The 17111-nt window shown below is 41.1% G+C and overlaps 5 protein-coding genes across 21 annotated transcripts in view; 3 read left to right on the plus strand and 2 right to left on the minus strand.

Annotated features, from left to right (window-relative positions):
- The window catches only part of LOC113211936 (poly(rC)-binding protein 3), a 155530-nt gene extending 145404 nt beyond the window's left edge, over positions 1-10126 (minus strand). For 3 of the 7 annotated variants that reach the window (XM_052266895.1, XM_052266889.1, XM_052266890.1), the window contains exon 1: positions 5703-5895. The gene's annotated coding sequence lies outside the window, so the exon portion shown is untranslated. Of the gene's footprint in view, positions 1-4744; positions 4764-5702; positions 5896-10039 lie in introns of those variants that run through there. The other 4 variants (XM_052266891.1, XM_052266893.1, XM_052266896.1 and 1 more) reach the window with 3 other exon arrangements.
- LOC113212030 (molybdenum cofactor sulfurase 3) lies at positions 6057-9896 on the plus strand. Its single transcript, XM_026430601.2, has 12 exons — positions 6057-6349; positions 6580-6736; positions 6812-6918; positions 6996-7271; positions 7359-7626; positions 7710-7986; positions 8057-8173; positions 8258-8720; positions 8799-9005; positions 9117-9223; positions 9305-9412; positions 9503-9896. Exons 1-12 carry the CDS (start codon positions 6313-6315, stop codon positions 9749-9751), a joined length of 2373 nt encoding a protein of 790 aa, XP_026286386.1. The 5' UTR covers positions 6057-6312; the 3' UTR covers positions 9752-9896.
- Positions 10127-10196: 70 nt separating the features above from the next.
- LOC113212167 (transmembrane protein 107-like) lies at positions 10197-11041 on the plus strand. The gene is made up of 4 exons (XM_026430777.2): positions 10197-10404; positions 10484-10551; positions 10639-10739; positions 10821-11041. The coding sequence occupies exons 1-4, from the start codon at positions 10312-10314 to the stop codon at positions 10973-10975; spliced, it is 417 nt and encodes a 138-aa protein (XP_026286562.1). The 5' UTR covers positions 10197-10311; the 3' UTR covers positions 10976-11041.
- On the minus strand, positions 11032-16128 carry LOC113212141 (transmembrane channel-like protein 5). 6 transcript variants are annotated; one of them, XM_026430750.2, is made up of 21 exons: positions 15901-16128; positions 15428-15578; positions 15195-15341; positions 14974-15109; positions 14736-14886; positions 14501-14652; positions 14293-14411; positions 14111-14220; positions 13732-13880; positions 13502-13652; positions 13164-13426; positions 12963-13080; positions 12774-12883; positions 12539-12698; positions 12306-12436; positions 12054-12212; positions 11836-11960; positions 11668-11741; positions 11519-11576; positions 11313-11435; positions 11032-11221 (listed from the first exon to the last, which is right to left on the minus strand). In XM_026430750.2, exons 1-21 carry the CDS (start codon positions 15985-15987, stop codon positions 11172-11174), a joined length of 2724 nt encoding a protein of 907 aa, XP_026286535.1. In that variant the 5' UTR covers positions 15988-16128; the 3' UTR covers positions 11032-11171. The 6 variants fall into 6 exon arrangements, with proteins under 6 accessions (XP_026286535.1, XP_026286527.1, XP_026286551.1 ...); XM_026430742.2 differs by having other exon boundaries at positions 15428-15590; XM_026430766.2 differs by having other exon boundaries at positions 15428-15574; positions 15901-16118.
- A 227-nt stretch (positions 16129-16355) lies between these two features.
- LOC113212291 (trichohyalin) overlaps positions 16356-17111 on the plus strand; it is a 25704-nt gene continuing 24948 nt past the window's right edge. For 4 of the 6 annotated variants that reach the window (XM_052266876.1, XM_052266877.1, XM_052266879.1 and 1 more), the window contains exon 1: positions 16356-16516. The gene's annotated coding sequence lies outside the window, so the exon portion shown is untranslated. The remainder of the gene's footprint in view (positions 16517-17111) is intronic. The other 2 variants (XM_052266881.1, XM_052266882.1) reach the window with 1 other exon arrangement.

A 17111-nucleotide genomic window follows, 5' to 3' on the forward strand; every position in this document is an offset into this window, starting at 1 on the left:
CCACCACCACCACCACCACACAAGCAAAAGCCCGCGCGCCGACCGAAATTGGCTGTATATACACTATATGTAGTCACCGCACGGCTCCAACACGCCGCACGCACCTCAGAGGTGTGAGTGTGGGTGTGGGGGGCGAAGAAGGCAGTCCCACCACCACCCGCCCCAATGTGCCACACACACGTGCGCGCCACACGTGGACTCACACACACTCACACGTGGACTCACACACACTCACACGTGGACTCACACACACTCACACGTGGACTCACACGTGCGCACACACTGTAACGCACATTAACACTCTGCCGATAACGAGCGGCTTGACGCCTTTCATGTGGCACGCGGCGGCGCGGACCGGCTGCGGCAACAATCTCATTACAGGGCTAAACACTGGAAAAACAAAGGCTAAACTGCTTTGCTAGCCTTTAAGAGGTAACGCAGCATAAGTGCGGCAAAGTTGCGTGTGGCTTTTCTCACGACGTGTCGAATTAAACGTCAATTAAGTAGCGATACTGAAAAATATTTGTTCGTGAAGATTTTTGAACAGAAATGTTAAAATATTTAACCATATTTATTTTTTTTAAATTATGAAACGTTTGCCTTTGTATTTTTTACATAGTGCACCTTGAAGTTGAAAGTCCTTTAAAACGTATGCGGCATGCTATTTTTTTCGCGTCGCTACTTAGGCTTTAAACGCTCAAAATGATCACAGTCACAGAATATACGAAGGGGGAAGGGGATGGAGACAACACTATGACGGAAAGAGCGGAAGCAGGGGGCGAGCCGCCGGCCCCGACCTGCAGCCGAGGCAGCAGAATCATTGAGTGTCAAAATAATTTATATGGAAAGTGTCGGACCACCTCGCAGTGATCGACGGTACGGCGCGAAGGCGCCCTGGCCTGGCGTGGGCGGGCGGAGAACGGAGTGGGGCGGAACGGGGCGGGCGGATTATCCCCCGAAGGGAAGCCCCCTCCATGCCAGGAAGCCCTACCGAGCAGCAGCACACGGCAGGCAGGCATGTCGGCTGACGTCGGCAGACACTGCTCGCCAGGACCACGACGGCCTGCCTACGTGTGTCCTCGCCCCGTCTCCCGCGGACATGCACCCCCGTATACATCATCATCTCGTGGGTTTCCTCTCTCTTTCTCAACAACAAACAATTTCGGCCTCGCGCAGCGTGTGCTCTGTCGGCTCCGCTCCGAGAGCGGGCCGGGCGCGGTGGGCCATGGGCTGGCCGAACCGGACCGGGCAGCCTTGCGCAAAGCAGCTTCAATAGCTCCATTATCCCGGCTGCACGCCCCGGCCCAACCCGCAACGGCTCCCACCCCGCCCCGCCCGCCAGTGTAGCAATCGGACAGGGCTGGGGCGGGGTGGTGGGGCCCGGGTGGGGCCCGGCCAGTGGGGCCCGGCCGGTGGGGCGCCCCTGCGGGTGGGCACGCCCGCCGCACGCCGCCGGCCGGCGGGAGAGCCGACCCGCACGGCGCGCGGACGGACCAGACTCTAGACCAGCCGGCCCACGCTGGACGGAGGAGACAGCCCGAGACAGCCTCTAAAATGCACGGTGAGAAAACTAGAAATGGGTTACAGGGAAAATTTTACAAAATGCATGTAGTGAAATTACAATTTGAAATTGCAAAATTACAAGCACCCAGTATCGACCAGCAATTAACTAGCAAGAATCCAAACGTCCCGTTGAATAGTAAAGCGTTATTAGTATTATTTCTTCAACCCTTTTCACGGTTGCCCTGGCTTTTGAGAATTAGAGCGAAGTGAGAAGTCGGCGGTGCGGCACTACAGCAAAATACGGCAGCACGGCCTCGCATGTCCTCCACTGGGCCCTGCCGGCGTATGGCTTCGGGGGAAAAGAGGGGGGGGGGGGGGGGGGGGGGTACTCGCGCGCCCTAAGGTGTGTGTATGTGTGTGTGCACGAGAGAGAGAGACTCAAGCCCACCAGGCTGTGCGCGACTAAGGCAGTTCTCTACAACAGAGCGCCTTGCTCTTTTCAACCAACCAGCCGGGCGTACTCACTCACCTCGGCAATAGTCCGCGGGCGCCAAGTACCCCCCCCCCCCCCACACACACACACACACACAAGCTCAACAGCACAATGCCGCGGGGTTTTGTGCCCCCTCGGGGTTGCACGCATACTTCTACTTATTTTTCTTTCTTTTTTTTTAGAGAGAGAAGGAGAGCTCTCTTTAACAAAAGAAATCGTAAAAATAGGAGAGAAAATGGAGAGAGAAAAAAAGAAAACGAGAGGGAGAAAAGGGGATGCGTGAGAGAAAAAGGGGGAGGGGGAGTCGCCACTTCCTGCCCAGAAATAAAGTAAATGCCAGAGGCATTCCGGTGCACGTCTCAATCCTACCGCACCTCTTTGGAAAATAAAACAGCGAAAAGGGGAAGCAAATTCCGCATCCGACGTCCGCGCGACGGATCGGATCGACTTTGCAGAACACAATAACGAAGTAAACTAGGGAGCCCTGTTTTAGGACTACCACCGCCACAGAGGCAGAGGCTTAGTGTGAACCAGGACAGCACAATACATCCCCACAGATCCATCTAAACTGTCTAAATTAAACAGGCGATGGTGCGATGGGGCACGTTACAATTTTGTACCAGACAGCAAATTAAGTAGAGCAGGCAAATTTACCATGAATGCAAAGGTTTTGTGGGCTACCTACCGGGCAACCCCTCAGCACAGAGGTGTACACGTAAGTGGACTAGGGGGCAGGCGTTGATGCCAGCCCATCACCCACAGGTGTAGTATCCGTGGTAATTTGTGCCTAACTTTACCTAGCGACACATAGATGGTTACGCGTACCCTCGGAGGAACGCCCTTTGCCAGCTAATACCCCACCAGAACCACCAGAGGAAACCTCTTGGTAAAAACTGCGCGTGCCTTCGCCCCCACCCCAGCCCTGCTGCGCGCGTGAGCGTGAGGACGCGGTCACGGCACGACCCACCCCAACCCTGGTCGCGCTGGCCAAGGCCAACAAGTGGCCCAGGCAGGCGGGCGTGGTCGCGGTCCAGGCGAGACCCTCTCTGAGTGTCCTCTGGGGACCCAGGTGCATCAACACCGCCGTCCAAAGGAAAACAGTGGGCGTGGGCGTGTGTCCGACAAACGTAAACACAGCAGACAGAGCCCGGGAGAGGAGGGGGGAGGGGGGGGCGTCGGCACGGTGTCTCGCCGAGCGGGCGCTCGCGGTCCCTGTCGGCAGGGGGTAGAGCCTATAGGACCGGGAGGCGCACTGGAGCAGGCCAAGCATTGCCAGCGCCAGGGCAATCGTGCAGAGCACACCCAGAAGCGCGTGTACTTGATTTAGTCAAGTGCAATGTGCTTGTTTCAAGAGCATTGGGACTACTTCAATTACAAATTGTCTTAAAACAAGCGCATTATCATTGAATGACTCCACTCCAGGACACGAAAAATCAAGTGTGCAATGCACTATTATCAAAAGCACGTTTTTTTTAGTGCAGCTGACCGCGCTCGGGCGTCTCGACGGTCTCGACTCACCCTCTGCTCAGAAAGGGACTTCCCTATCCCCCCCCTCCTCCTCGACACGAACCTTTTAAATTTTGCATGCGGGTCTTTTGAAGCTACCGGGGACAGCGAGAATGGAGAGCCAAGAAAGGGAGGAAGGGGGTCTGGAGCACACGGTGGTGCAGCAGGCCCAGTGTCAACACATTCCATACTAGAATAGCACGGCATGTCCTCCCCTCTCGGGCGCTCCCGCTGCACGGCACATGCACGGGGAGGGGGAGGGGGAGGGGGAGGTGAAGGGACGTAAGAGCAAGCCCCCCCCCCCCTTCTGTACACTCTACTTCCCCCCTAAGCGCATCCGTCCCGGTCCTGGCTAAGCCGCTCTAATAATCTACGAGAAGAAAAATGAAACAAACGGAAAGAAAGGAATGAGATGGTTACAACGAAAGATTTGCTGGTGTAATCAGCATAAGACTACGAGAGAGATAGAAAGGGTTGCAGCCGGCAAATGCAACAAATACCCTGACAATGCAGGGAATGACAGTAAATACACATGGTAGTTTTTAAATAGCTGCTCACTCATTTCATTGCTACAGCCAGCTTCGGGGCAGCATAACAGCCCGATCTACGGTACCATAGCATCGCTCACTAAGACAACCAAATACTTAGTACCACAACCAAACACAGTAATAGACAATCTGCTCGTAAAAGCAATTAAGCATTCACTCGCAGCCAAGAGGGCATGAAATTGTACAAAGCTACAATTCTGCAGCTAGAAGCACATTCATGTGTCATTGACACAAATGGAATAATTTACATCATACACTTATCTGAATCTTGATATTTGACTTACATTGCCTTCCATGAAGAACCTGGTTGCAACCATCTTTGCCCACATTACATACAAGACTTTCTTGTATTTATATTTTAAAGTTTTGCTAGGAAAAAGGAAGATGTGACACCTTTCCAAACATAACTAAAGCAAAATGAGCCATTACAAGTTATTGTAATCATAGTACTAGAAGTAGACTGGTAAAGTAAGAATCCTTTTAAATAACATGAACATCTGAAGTGGATCTTTACGACCCATAACTAACAATAGTGCATATAAATGATTTTAAGTCAACTGAGTGAGAGAGTAGAGAAGAAAGATCAACGTAGAAAGAAGAAAATGTCAACAGCTCCTGATTATCATCAGTTTCCTAGAAGAGACATAACCTGACAGCTTTAGATGATATAAAAGCAAAAAATAGGAAGACTTACTTCATCCTTCGATGAGGGCCTTGACTTGCGTGATTCCTGGTTTTAAATATGAGTTGGAACATAGTGTGGTGAAACCAAAGACTTTCATGACCATGTGTGTCTCAGGTAAAATAAAGGTAGGCGTCCTTGAATATCAAGCTTTATTTGCTGTATAGTGCGGGTATGAATGTTTGGAAGCATTTCATGTGGATGAAACTGAAATTAGGTTGGTAAGGAGGTTATGTGACAACAGGTGTGGAAGACTGACAAAAAGGATGGGAATGGTGGATGAAAATAAAAAGAGTATGGAAGACAGGGTATAAGAGGATAAAATCAGTGACCAACTTAAAAATTTAAACCAGGAGAGAAATAAAAAAGGGCAAAGAGGGTTGGAGCCAGGATCTTCTACCCTGAAGGAAAGGAAGGTTAAACATAGGCATTCAACCAAAAACCACTTGATCCAAAACTATGCTTTTAACTTCCAGCAATGAGATCTAAGAGCAAATTGTTTTAAACAATTGACATGTAAAAAGCAGACGCTGGAACTTGTTGAACGAAAATTGAAGCAAATCGAGTAAATCCCTTCATGGTCGCCGGCAAGGGATTGAGTCCGTATTATGATAAATCATCCTTTTTAAGTCTTTTGACACTGACAGGTAAACAGAATTCCGCTTCCAGAAATTTAAACGAAAACTAAATTGTCGGTAATGCTCGGATAAACCATGAACACTAGTGAAGAAAAATATTATTTTTACCTTTATCTTATCAGTAACGTGTATACGTGTAAAATTTTAACGGCATAGTCGGCATTTTCAAGATTCACATACAAAGTAGAGCGCAAATGTAAGGAAAATGCACAATAAAATGAGATCATAAACATAGAGACCACTATGAATCGAGATGTTTTGCCTAGGTGGAACAAGTGGCAAAGGTTGGGGAACAAATAAACAAGTGGATCAAAAGGAAGCAGAGAACATACCTTGATGAAATGAGGAAAAGATGGGCAGGTCCAGGAAAAATAAACTCAAGGAATGGAGGAGGAGGTTGCGGAGGAGGAGGTTGTGAAGTCAAATGTTCCAAGCAGGTATAAATGGACTTGGAGCAGTCAAATACAAGTACGTTTCAGATTCAAAATGGAGGGATCCACAAGGAACCGAAACTTGGACTGAGTGATCACGGACGACGACACGGACACCACGTCGACGTCACAAGGGGCGCTCCTGCGAGAGGGGAAGGGGGGAGGAGGCGGAGCCCCGATCTACTTTCATTCACAACATAGTGCGCCCCGCGAGTGATGTTTACGTGTTGCTTTCGGCTGAGATGCTGATAAGAACGTCTTTTAAACTCTTCATCTCGCAAGAGGACCTTGTCGCAAACTGCACAAAGTCTTGTCATCCACTTGTTCTCGATGGGCTCTACGTGAACCGTGAACATCACAGAGCGGATGTAGAGAGGACTAAACGACCTGTCCACCGGTTCGGCGCTCAGTTCGGTGTTGTGGAAGTTAAGACAAGAATCAGCTGATTTGCAAAAATATTTGCATCTTTCGAGGAATCAACATTAAAAATCCATCACTTCTGACAACGAGCATGATGGAGGTGTCTGACGAATTCAGCCGTTTAAAAGGTATCATTCGTATTTAAATCATATAAAAACCTCATCTCCCTATAAGATTATATAACAAACAGATTGTTCACTCATGTGTTAACTAATTTCTATTACATGAACACCTTAATAGAAACAGCCTCCTTATGCTTTTTGAAATACACTCTAATTATTTTCATTCATCAGCAGTAAATTTGCAAATTCAAATCATCTTAATTGAAATTCTACTTATTTTTCATCTACATTTTCAGGTATTTCATATTTGGACCATGCTGGCGCCACTCTCTATTCAGAACAGCAGATGAAAGATATCATGCAAGATCTTTGTAGTTCAGTGTATGGGAATCCTCACTCCTTAAACACTTTAAGTAAGCTGACAGAAGATATTGTTGATCAAATACGTATCAGGTAAAAACTAAAAAGATGTGAAATTAACGTTTTGACGTAATAGATCGTAATTAGATAAAAAATCATATCTTTTAGGGTCTTGAATTTATTCAACACAAACATGGATGAATATGATCTCATTTTTACTTCTGGAACAACCTCCTCTTTAAAATTAGTTGCAGAAAGTTTCAACTTTGGAGCTGGTAAGATTTCTTTTATAGATTTGATATTTAAAATGGAGTGTAATTATGGAATATTCAACAAACATCGATCATTTCAGAAAATAACAAAGGAATCTTTGCCTATGCACAAGAGAACCACACATCTGTTCTTGGTATGCGAGAAATTGTGGCTGATAAAAGCTTAGCCATAGAATGTCTTCCACAAAGAGTATTAAATAAAATATTTGGCTCCACAATCAACAATATTGCCAAAGAAAACTGTGACAAGGAAGTTGGGAATTCTCTACTTGTTCTACCAGGACAATGCAACTTTTCAGGAGCCAAAACACCCCTTGGGTGGGTGGACATGTGTCAGGCTGGGATATTGAACAGCAGTATGTTGTTGATCCATGTTCCATGTTGTTTCTTGTATTTTTGAAATTCTTTAGGTTGATTATAATACAGCCATATTTTTGCAACAGCGTTTCAAACAAAAAGCAGTTGGGCATGTCTTCTAGATGCAGCATCCCTCGTATCCACAAGTCAATTAGATTTGTCTACTTGTAAGCCAGACTTTGTCACTCTTTCATTTTATAAAATATTTGGCTATCCAACTGGACTTGGGGCTTTGTTAGTGAAAAATGAAAGCAGCCATTTGCTGTCCCAGAAAAAATATTACGGTGGAGGGACTGTTCTGATTGCATTGAGTGCTAGAAGACATCATAGGACCAGAAAATTACTTCATGAAAGGTGCAATATAGTCAGAAGAGTACTTGTTACAACAAGTGTTGAATAAAATATTAACTCATTTTTACTTATATACTTTTTTTTAGGTTTGAGGATGGCACACTTCCATTTTTATCAGTGGTAGCTGTTGGTCATGGATTGACTACTTTGAATAGATTAGGAGGTTCAATGGATAAAATTCGGCAGCATACTTTTTCTCTAGCCAGACGTGCCCATCACAGTCTGAAGGCTTTACAGCATTACAATAACACACCTGTTGCTATTTTATACTGTGACAATGATTTTGAAGATCCAGATATTCAAGGACCTGTTGTCAATTTTAATTTACTACAACCAGATGGAAAATATGTTGGATATAGAAAGGTATTTATAGAAGAAATCGATTTTGAGATTCTTGATATTTAATGTAACAAATTTATTTTTACACTGGCAGGTATTAATCATGGCTAATAGTCATAAAATACAACTTCGTACAGGGTGTTTCTGTAACCCTGGTGCATGCCAACGCCATTTGCAATTGACAGAGATAGATGTACTGTCCCACTATGAGGTAAGGTTTTCAAAGTTCAAAATGAATATTTTTTTACTACTTTTTACAAAGAAATAAATTATCTCAATCTATGTAATCAAACAGGCAGGTCATGTGTGCGGAGATCAAGTTGACCTAATAAATGGAGTTCCAACGGGTTCTGTTCGGATTTCATTTGGATACATGTCAACAGACGAAGATGTCAATGCTTTCCTAAACATGGTGTATCAATGTTTCACAGAACATTGCCCTTCAAATAATACTGTTGATGATATAAAAGAAGAATGGCATGATGCATCAGAAAATTTGCTGGACTCTCATGTGGAGGAGATAACTTTGTCAACCACAGCAACATTAACAGAGGTTGCACTATACCCAATTAAGTCATGTGGAGGTTTTAAACCTGAAACATTCTGGCCAATTGGCCCGAGAGGGCTCATGTATGATAGAAATTGGATGATAGTGTCAGCTGCAGGCACAGCTTTGACCCAAACACTAGAACCACGCCTGGCACTCATCCGCCCTAATGTTGATTTGAACAATAAATTGTTACACCTACATTTTTCTGGTAAGACATCTAAATATTTTATCATAAATTAAATACTTTATAGGTTGCTTTCACACAAAATTAATCAATGTTACCTAGGTGAGTCGAGTTCAGTATCAGTACCACTTGATGAGACAAATAATAATGAGAAAGTGAATGGATCACTGTGCCAAAGTAAAGTCTGTGGAGATAGAATAGATGGAATTGACTGCGGGGATGAAGTGGCTAAATGGCTATCTTCCAACTTGGGGAGACACGGTATTAGATTAGTACGCCAGCTAAAAAAAGATGGAAGATCTGGAAAAGGTAAAATAATGTTTTTCCCAATCAAAACCAAAAAAAAAGAAGGGAAAAAGGAGTCAAATACAATTGTGAACTACAAAAAAATTAAGACTACGATTTTTTTCTTTGTAATAGATTTCAAAAAGGCCCTTGCACTTTCTAACAAGGCACAATTTCTTATGGTCAGTGAGGAAAGTGTGTCATGGCTAGGGGATCAAATTGATCCTACTGAGTGTGAAAAGGTATGTCAAATATCCATAAAATTTTTAGGTGGTGACGACCATATCAATCAATTGAATTAATTTTTCATTTATATTTTCCAGGTGGGACTAGTTGATCGTTTTCGTGCTAATTTAGTTTTGGGTGGAGAAATACCTCCATTTGCAGAAAAAGATTGGATAGAAATAAAAATTGGATCGCAACGTTTCACTGTAAGTAGTTCAGATCAATGTTCTGGCACAAATGTGTTCAACTATTTTTATATTTTGCACAATTATTAAAACTGATCCTTTCCATCAAAGGTTGATGGGCCCTGCACAAGATGTGGGGTCGTGTGTGTTGATCAGGCAACTGGTCTAAGAACAAACGAACCTCTTCGTACTCTGGTTAAGATTAACCAGCACAATGTGCACTTTGGAGTATACTTAAGTCATCAACCCGATGGTGATGATGATGGCATAGGACTCATATCACGCGGTAATGGAGTAACTGTACTCAAACGAAGATGTCAAGAAAATTCTAATTTCAAAACACAAGCAGACCACACATGACTGTCTAGAGCGCCTATCGACGAAATGGGCAAACCTTTACATTCTAAAAGAATATTTTTCTAATTGTATGAAGTTTCATATAAATACTTTTATAAGAATCGCATTAAGCATTTTTTACAAAATAAAATAAAATTGCACTGTCCAACTCCAACCTCCCCTTATTCCCCCGTGTTGGGTTGGGGTTCTCTTGAAATGTCAAAATGTGGAAAACTATGCATAACACCAACCACACCACCTCGATAAACACGACAAAGGACACGGAAACCACGAAATCTTTCATAAAATTACCTTTGACAAATGCTGTTTGAAGAAATTACGGGACCCATTCGCCTTTATCGACGATAACTTTTTTTGAGTTTGCCCGGGTGCCCGGGGGGGGGGGGGGGGGGGGGCGTTCCTCTCCTCCCCCCTTCCTCCCCGCCCCTCCTGCAAATAAGAGCATGGCCTTTATTGTCAGTGGATGGTTGCCATGCCAACTGTTTGTCTTAAACTGAGTTTGTAAACAAATCACATTACATTTGACATGTCTGGTTTAACCAGAGTTTTTAACCCTTCCGAACATGGTCACGTCTTCCATAAATCGACTTGTGCCCACCAGATTCCTAACTCTAATTGCTCATTTTACAATAGCTGTGATTGCACTTTGGGCAAAGGTGAGTAGCATAAAGAAGCATCAGTAAATTATTAAATTGGTGTCATATGTGAGTTGAATTTATTTATTTTAAATTCCAGGATGAAAATGTTAAAGCCAGTTTACCTGTTGACCACACAGTCAACGACTTCAACGCTAAGGCTTACGAGTAAGATTTTATTTTAAACAAGTGTATTTTTCAGCATGCAGTAGGTTGTTGATATATTGTAACTCGGCGTTCATACATTTTTTCTAGGATGACTGTAGGACTCAGCCTTGCTATTGCTTTCATTGGCTTGGAGCTCATAGGCTTTTTGTCTGGTGTCTCTTTTTTTATGCCATTCATCAGTTTAATATGTATCCTTTCCAGAAGCTCATTGCTACATGTGTTGTTATTGAACATCTATTATTACCATAATTTTCCTCAATTTGGAGCAGCAATTGCAGCACATTCCAGTGCAACAGTTCTACTTGCTCACTTCTTATTTGATGTATGGAATTGTGAAGTGTACTGGTGGATTTTTACCCTCTGCAGTGCTTTGCCTGCAACTCTAGAGTTGGGTGCATTTGTTAAACTGTTGCAGCATCTCTGAGCACTCTAATCCAGCAATTACAGTAGATTCTGATAAAAAAAAAATTAAACCCTTCATAACCTCATACTTTAAAGATGTTTACTATTTATTAAACCTTATTAATATCACATTCAAGAAATCGTATTTTGGTAACATTCTATTAAATGACTAAAAATCACATTCCAGAGAAAAAGATACTGAAGTGGTACTATAAGGGCTACCGTTCTGGATCTGAAATTTCGCAAGTGGTCCTGCTAGTACTGCCACCTGTAATTTAAGAGAACAAAAATTTTTAAAACTGTGTCTGTATGAACCTTTTTTTTAAACACCACATCATTTTTTTAATGTCCACTATTACCTGAACTGGTGCTTGGTTCATCAGAGTCATTTGTTCTCACATTAGGGCGCCTGAAACTCCATCCTGTTTGTGTAATATGGCCAGTGGAATGAAACTTCTTTTGCTCAATCAAGTTTTTAGCACCTGAGTTATGAAATGCACAAATATGAACATACATATGTTCAGAAAAAAAAGTCAGAAGCCAAATAAAGTCTTAATTTAATTACCTTTCCTAGGGGTCACAAGAAATGACTGCCTTTCCTTTGAAGCCCTCTTTAGCAGCCTCTGAAAACACCAAATAAAAACCATGAAAACACTGCTTAAATGTGCAGCTGCATTTCTGCAGGAAACAACAGAAGATCAATAACTAACTTACCCTCTCAGCTAATGGAGTGTGAAATGGGCTACAGTTAGATACTGCAGGAGATATTTTTTTTTTATTCATTTCTTCTGTAAGATAATTGCAATATTCGTCAACAAAATATATATGACCTTTAAGACTTAAAACTACAATGTAAGATATTATTTGTAAACCTTGACTCACCTACTATTTTAATGTATTTGAAGAGAAATGCTTTATCTTTTGTTTCATTTACGAGCATATTATTTAAAATGTCAGCCTCAATAGCATGGGCATGTGCCTTTGCTCTTAGAATGTAAGTTGCTATACTATGATTGAACATCACACACATACCAGTAAGTAGAAACAAAAAAAAAAATAGAAGAAGTTTACAAATCTCTAAAAATTTTAAAATGACCTACCTCATAGCAATAAGAATTCCTCCAACTACTCCTGGTTTCGCCAAGTACATGACGGCTTGCCAGAACAAATTATCTTTTTTCAGTTGGAATATTCTGTTCAGAATAGCTTCATACATGTAGGAATAGCCACTAAATGGACCACATTGCGAAGGTGAAACCCTACAAAAGTTTCAAAACATGGTTCAAAAAAGATGGCAAAAAAAGAACAACTATATAACTGGTAAGCAGAAATAATTCAGGTAAAACCATCACCTGAATATAATGTATCCAAATACTAAAAATACTCCCAAGAGAGCTATGAAGGTGAGAATCAAAAACAAAGTATGAGTTTGAGCGGCACGCCAAGACTTTCTTGGTGGTTGGCAGTTACAAAGGGCTCCTGCCTAAATGGAATAAAAATGTAAAGTCTCAACAACAGCTATCAAATATAACAAAGAAATTCTTTTTAAAAAATATGCATCTGTGTTGATAGGTAGACACCATACCTTCTTTATGTAAAATGTGATGAATAGTTTGATAACTATTACAGCAGAAAGCCATGGACTAAAGTAAAATCCTACTAAAAAGAGTGTTTCATTATAAATTAGATTTAAAGTATTCCAGGCAATATCAAACTCAGGTGGTCCATGTTCTTTCCAAAACTTTCTAAGGGTGGAAAAAATACATTGTATGAATACATGTTTTAAGAGCAAATAAGGCGCACTGAAATCAATGTCTTACCTTTGAATACAAGACCACACAGTCTCAACAAGTCCCATTAATAAAATTGAAATTAAGAAGTCTATAACAAACAGACGATAAACTTCCTGACCAAGGGCAGTTTCCCAGCACTGTAAACATACAAGGTGTCATTCAATGACTAAATCATTGAGTATATTACCTTAATAGAATTAGAATTTTTAAAAGTACCTCTTGTGAGTGGGTCAACCAAAATACTGCAGTAGTACCAATGACTATAATATTCAAGAGGAAAGTTCGAAGTAATGTAACAAACAGCGCTGTCCGAGGATTTTTATAATCTTCATACCTATTGCCAAACACAGTTCATAAAACGTTATGCATTGTCATTAATAAGCAGGTAACAATCACTCATCTGTTAAATATAGTTACCTCACAATCCAAGAGAAACAAATGGGTAGTACATTCATTATCACAGAAGTAATCACTGCCATTATCATGGTATTACCACTACCACCAGCAGATTTACTGGAGAGATGTGCTGAGTGTCTACCCAGCAGGTCCCACATTAGTACAGCTATTCCACCCATTAGACAGAAAAACAGTATGTTCAAAGCTAGTTGAACAGTTACATTCGTAAAACGTGAGAGACAAGATGACACTCGGCTCTGGAACTCAATTTCGTTTAGTGCTTCCTGCAACAGTAGAGGACACAAAGCCTGAACATTTGAAGAGCAGCACATCAAATTAGGAGGCAGAACGGATATTACCTTTATTTCATTCTGCAAACGTTTTCTATTCAGAGAGGCAGCTTCTTCTGTAGCAATCCCAAAATCCCATCCGCAAAATAGTTTCAGAGAAAGGCTGCCCATTTGAGCTCCTCTAGTTTCAATGAAGGTCTTACGATATGATGATGCCATACTGGAAAATAAACAGTTTCAATATTTCTGATATTGTCTTAACTTTTGGTAGTGCATTGCAAAAGAGGTACTATCCTCACCTCATTGAGACAGCTATTAGAATAATGACGTAGCAAATAGACATGGTAAAAAAGTAAGCATTTGGCACATCATAGAGGTAACTCTCAAAGAGTTCAACAGTGCCTGCTTTATAAAACCCATAGTACATTGCTGTGTTTGTAAGAAAGCCCTAAAGGAGGAGTTTGAATAAAAGGTACACAATGAGTGTCAGTTTACAAAGACATCTAGGCTACAATGTATTGTTTATCATCAAAAGTATCTTAGGTCAATAGTGATCAGTAGGTTACGCAAAGTTGGATACATTCAACTATGACCTCTGATTTACTTTTTTGACACAACTCATGGTAGACCAAGCATAAGCAAAGAAATCGACTTATAGCAAAAATATTTATGCTGTACCTCTCCTGTAAAAATATCAGTCCAACTAAAATTTTCATTTTCATGATATGGATTGCTCCTTTGAATAAGAGAAGCAGCAGTAAGAGGTGGTGGAAGAGTACCATTAGAGTCTGGAAAAGTGCAGGTAAATTGTGAAAGGTATTACAACATTGAAGCAGAAGTAAAGGGGGATAAAGACAAACCTGCAATATCAAAAAAAGTTTTCTCAAAGTAGGTACCACCATTTTTTGCAACCTCTGGCACCTCATTAAAGTTAAGATAAAAGCGCAAAAGCATCTGAGGTAAAATCAAAAAGCTGAAGCTGAAAGAAAAATTTACAGGGTAAAAGGGTTAGTTTCAAAAATGTTAACTAAGGGGGACTTTTTTTTTCTTTTTTTTTTTAGCAATCACCTGATGATTAGTGTTGTGAGGTTTAACAAAAATAGCCATCGTAGAAATCTAAAGTAGGATGCAACACCACTACCAAAATGTCCTTCAATTAGTTTTAGACTGCTATACCATAGTTCTAATGTATAAGATACACTTCCAAAGGCTTCTTTAAACTAAATAAGGTAAAAAGATGATAAAATAAATAAAAATGTCAAAAGCATTAAAAATAAGATAGATAGATAAAAATACCACTTACTTTCTGAAATGACATGCTTAAATTATACCGGGTCAGTTTACAGATCCCAATAGTTTCATCTTGTGACCTTTCACTTATCTTCCTAACTAGCTCAGCCTTTTTTTCTCTTTTTTGAGATAAGGTCATGACAGCATCACGTCGTGTATTATCACTGAAACGATGGGAGTATAGTGTAAGAAACACTGTTGCATGACAATATAATTTTAAAACATTATTTTTCTTAATTTATGGTACATACATTTGCTTTAAAAAGGAATCATCCAGATTATCAAATGAACTGTGAGAATTACTGAACCGAGAGGGGGATTTGTTTGGCACATACCGGCCACCTTCGAATTCAGAATATGCAAATCTAATGTGTGGATGTTTTTTAGCTGGTTGTTAAAAACAAAATGATAAAGTAAATTATATGTATAATCATGGCAAGATGTATAGCACAGCAGTTTTATTAATACACACCCTGAGTATTCTCAAAATTCTCATTTTCTGAAGAATATGATTGCTCCGAGCTATGTGATGTCTGACGAGACAGATTTTCTATTTCCGGCGATGAATCAATGTCTACTTCTGCAGTGTTGGATCCAAAATAGATACGATCTATACTCACTATTTAATTAAAGAACCAAAACAATGAATCATAAAAATTGTCAATCAATAAAATTATACAGGATTGGATCAGAAGATATACGTACACTGTTTCATTGCAATGTTATCTGATGACGGAATGTAAGTAATGTGGCTATTAGGTTGCAGCTTTTCCATGCTCAAACTCTTACGCATTATTCTTGGATTTAAATTCCTGGCATCAGCACATGAAGTACTATTCTTTAGAGCGGCACCTTTCTGAAACAGACACTACATATTATACCACAATAGTTAGGAAACCAAGACTTCATCACAAAATGTTTCTATGAGAAAAAAAAACAATTCTTCAAAAGTGTCACACATTATGTTACTTGGTAAAGCCTGCTTTTGAAAACAAATATTAATTATTATTATTTATTAATAGAAGCATAGATGTCCCCTTCAAACAATAATTGGATTCCATGGACAGCTTCAGAAACGCCCAATGCATAACTAACCTTAACATCTGGGAGATCAAAAGTAAATGGGCCTTGCTAAACTAAATTGACAGACGTAACCAAACTATAGTGACATCACCCACCTCCATCTCGACCAGTTCAACGACCTGTTGACGTTCACGCACAGAAACACCATCTTCAGGGATATTTCGGGATTTCATTGATTTCATACTGCAAGAGGAACGACAAACCAACTTCCTGCAACCACTTGGCCAATGCTTTTCCTCATATCATCATAAAATTTAAGCAACAATGTGTTACAGTGATCCAACAAGTCGGCTTCTGTCAGTTTACTACAAACCGCAGCGCTAAAAGTATGTATCAGCTGATCAATGGTGTAGGCAACAAAAAGTTGTGAAGCCTTGTAGTAAAGTGGCCGAATCGTTTTACAATTTCCATCAGATACTTCGTGAAATAAGCTTTCTATTATTTATTTAAGTGTCATGATTATTTAATTGGTGTAAAACATTAACCCATTGTAGGTTGCGACTATGGTTTAACTTGGTAGAGTTGGCAGCGCGAGAAGAAGCAGATTGGGCTCAATTTTCAAGAAGCCGAAAGTCTGCAAAAGTCAAGAAATATCGCAAACGCTGCAGTTGCATAAATGTTGCCCTTCTCTTCGTCACGCGAAACTGTTTAAGACAATTTACGCATGTATGTGTCTTTGGTTAAACGACATGACATTTTGGAAAATGGAGGGTAAGTAAACATCGACAATCTAGGTATCGAACTAACCTACCTTAAGCTGTGCCTTAATCATCTTTTAAGTTTGGTGGAGAATTAAAGCGCTGTGAGGAACAGTTTGTTGGTTATAACGATTATAGCCATCGTTTCCCACTTAGTCACAGTTTGTATCAATATGTGTATGTAGATGTCTATCCAGGCATCAAGTCTTCAATTTTCTCCTTGTAAAAATTTTATATTGTTTGCAGTGGCAAGTTGAACAATATACTGTGCCACAGGATTTTGTTTAAAGTTCTCTGGAGTACATTTATACATTTTCTGAGAGCAAGGAGGATTTGAAACTCAGTATAGCATGGCTGTGTCCAGTTAGTGGTTATGCCACACTTGACGTATCAACGTTTTAACCATGGAGCCACGCTGTTTGACATCTAATAATTAACTGTTTGTGTGCAATTTGTACTGAGACTGCGTACGCTTTAGGTTTCCTTGCACACATCAATGTTTTTTGGGACTATAAATGTACTAATTTATTTTACAAGAAGCTCCCATGAGATTTTGAAAGCACTATAGCTGTTCACCATGTAACATGTATGGCCATAATAGCCCCCCC

This window comes from Frankliniella occidentalis, unplaced genomic scaffold, assembly GCF_000697945.3.
Source record: "Frankliniella occidentalis isolate FOCC.00 unplaced genomic scaffold, Focc_3.1 Scaffold44, whole genome shotgun sequence".
Classification (NCBI taxonomy): Eukaryota; Metazoa; Arthropoda; class Insecta; order Thysanoptera; family Thripidae; genus Frankliniella; species Frankliniella occidentalis.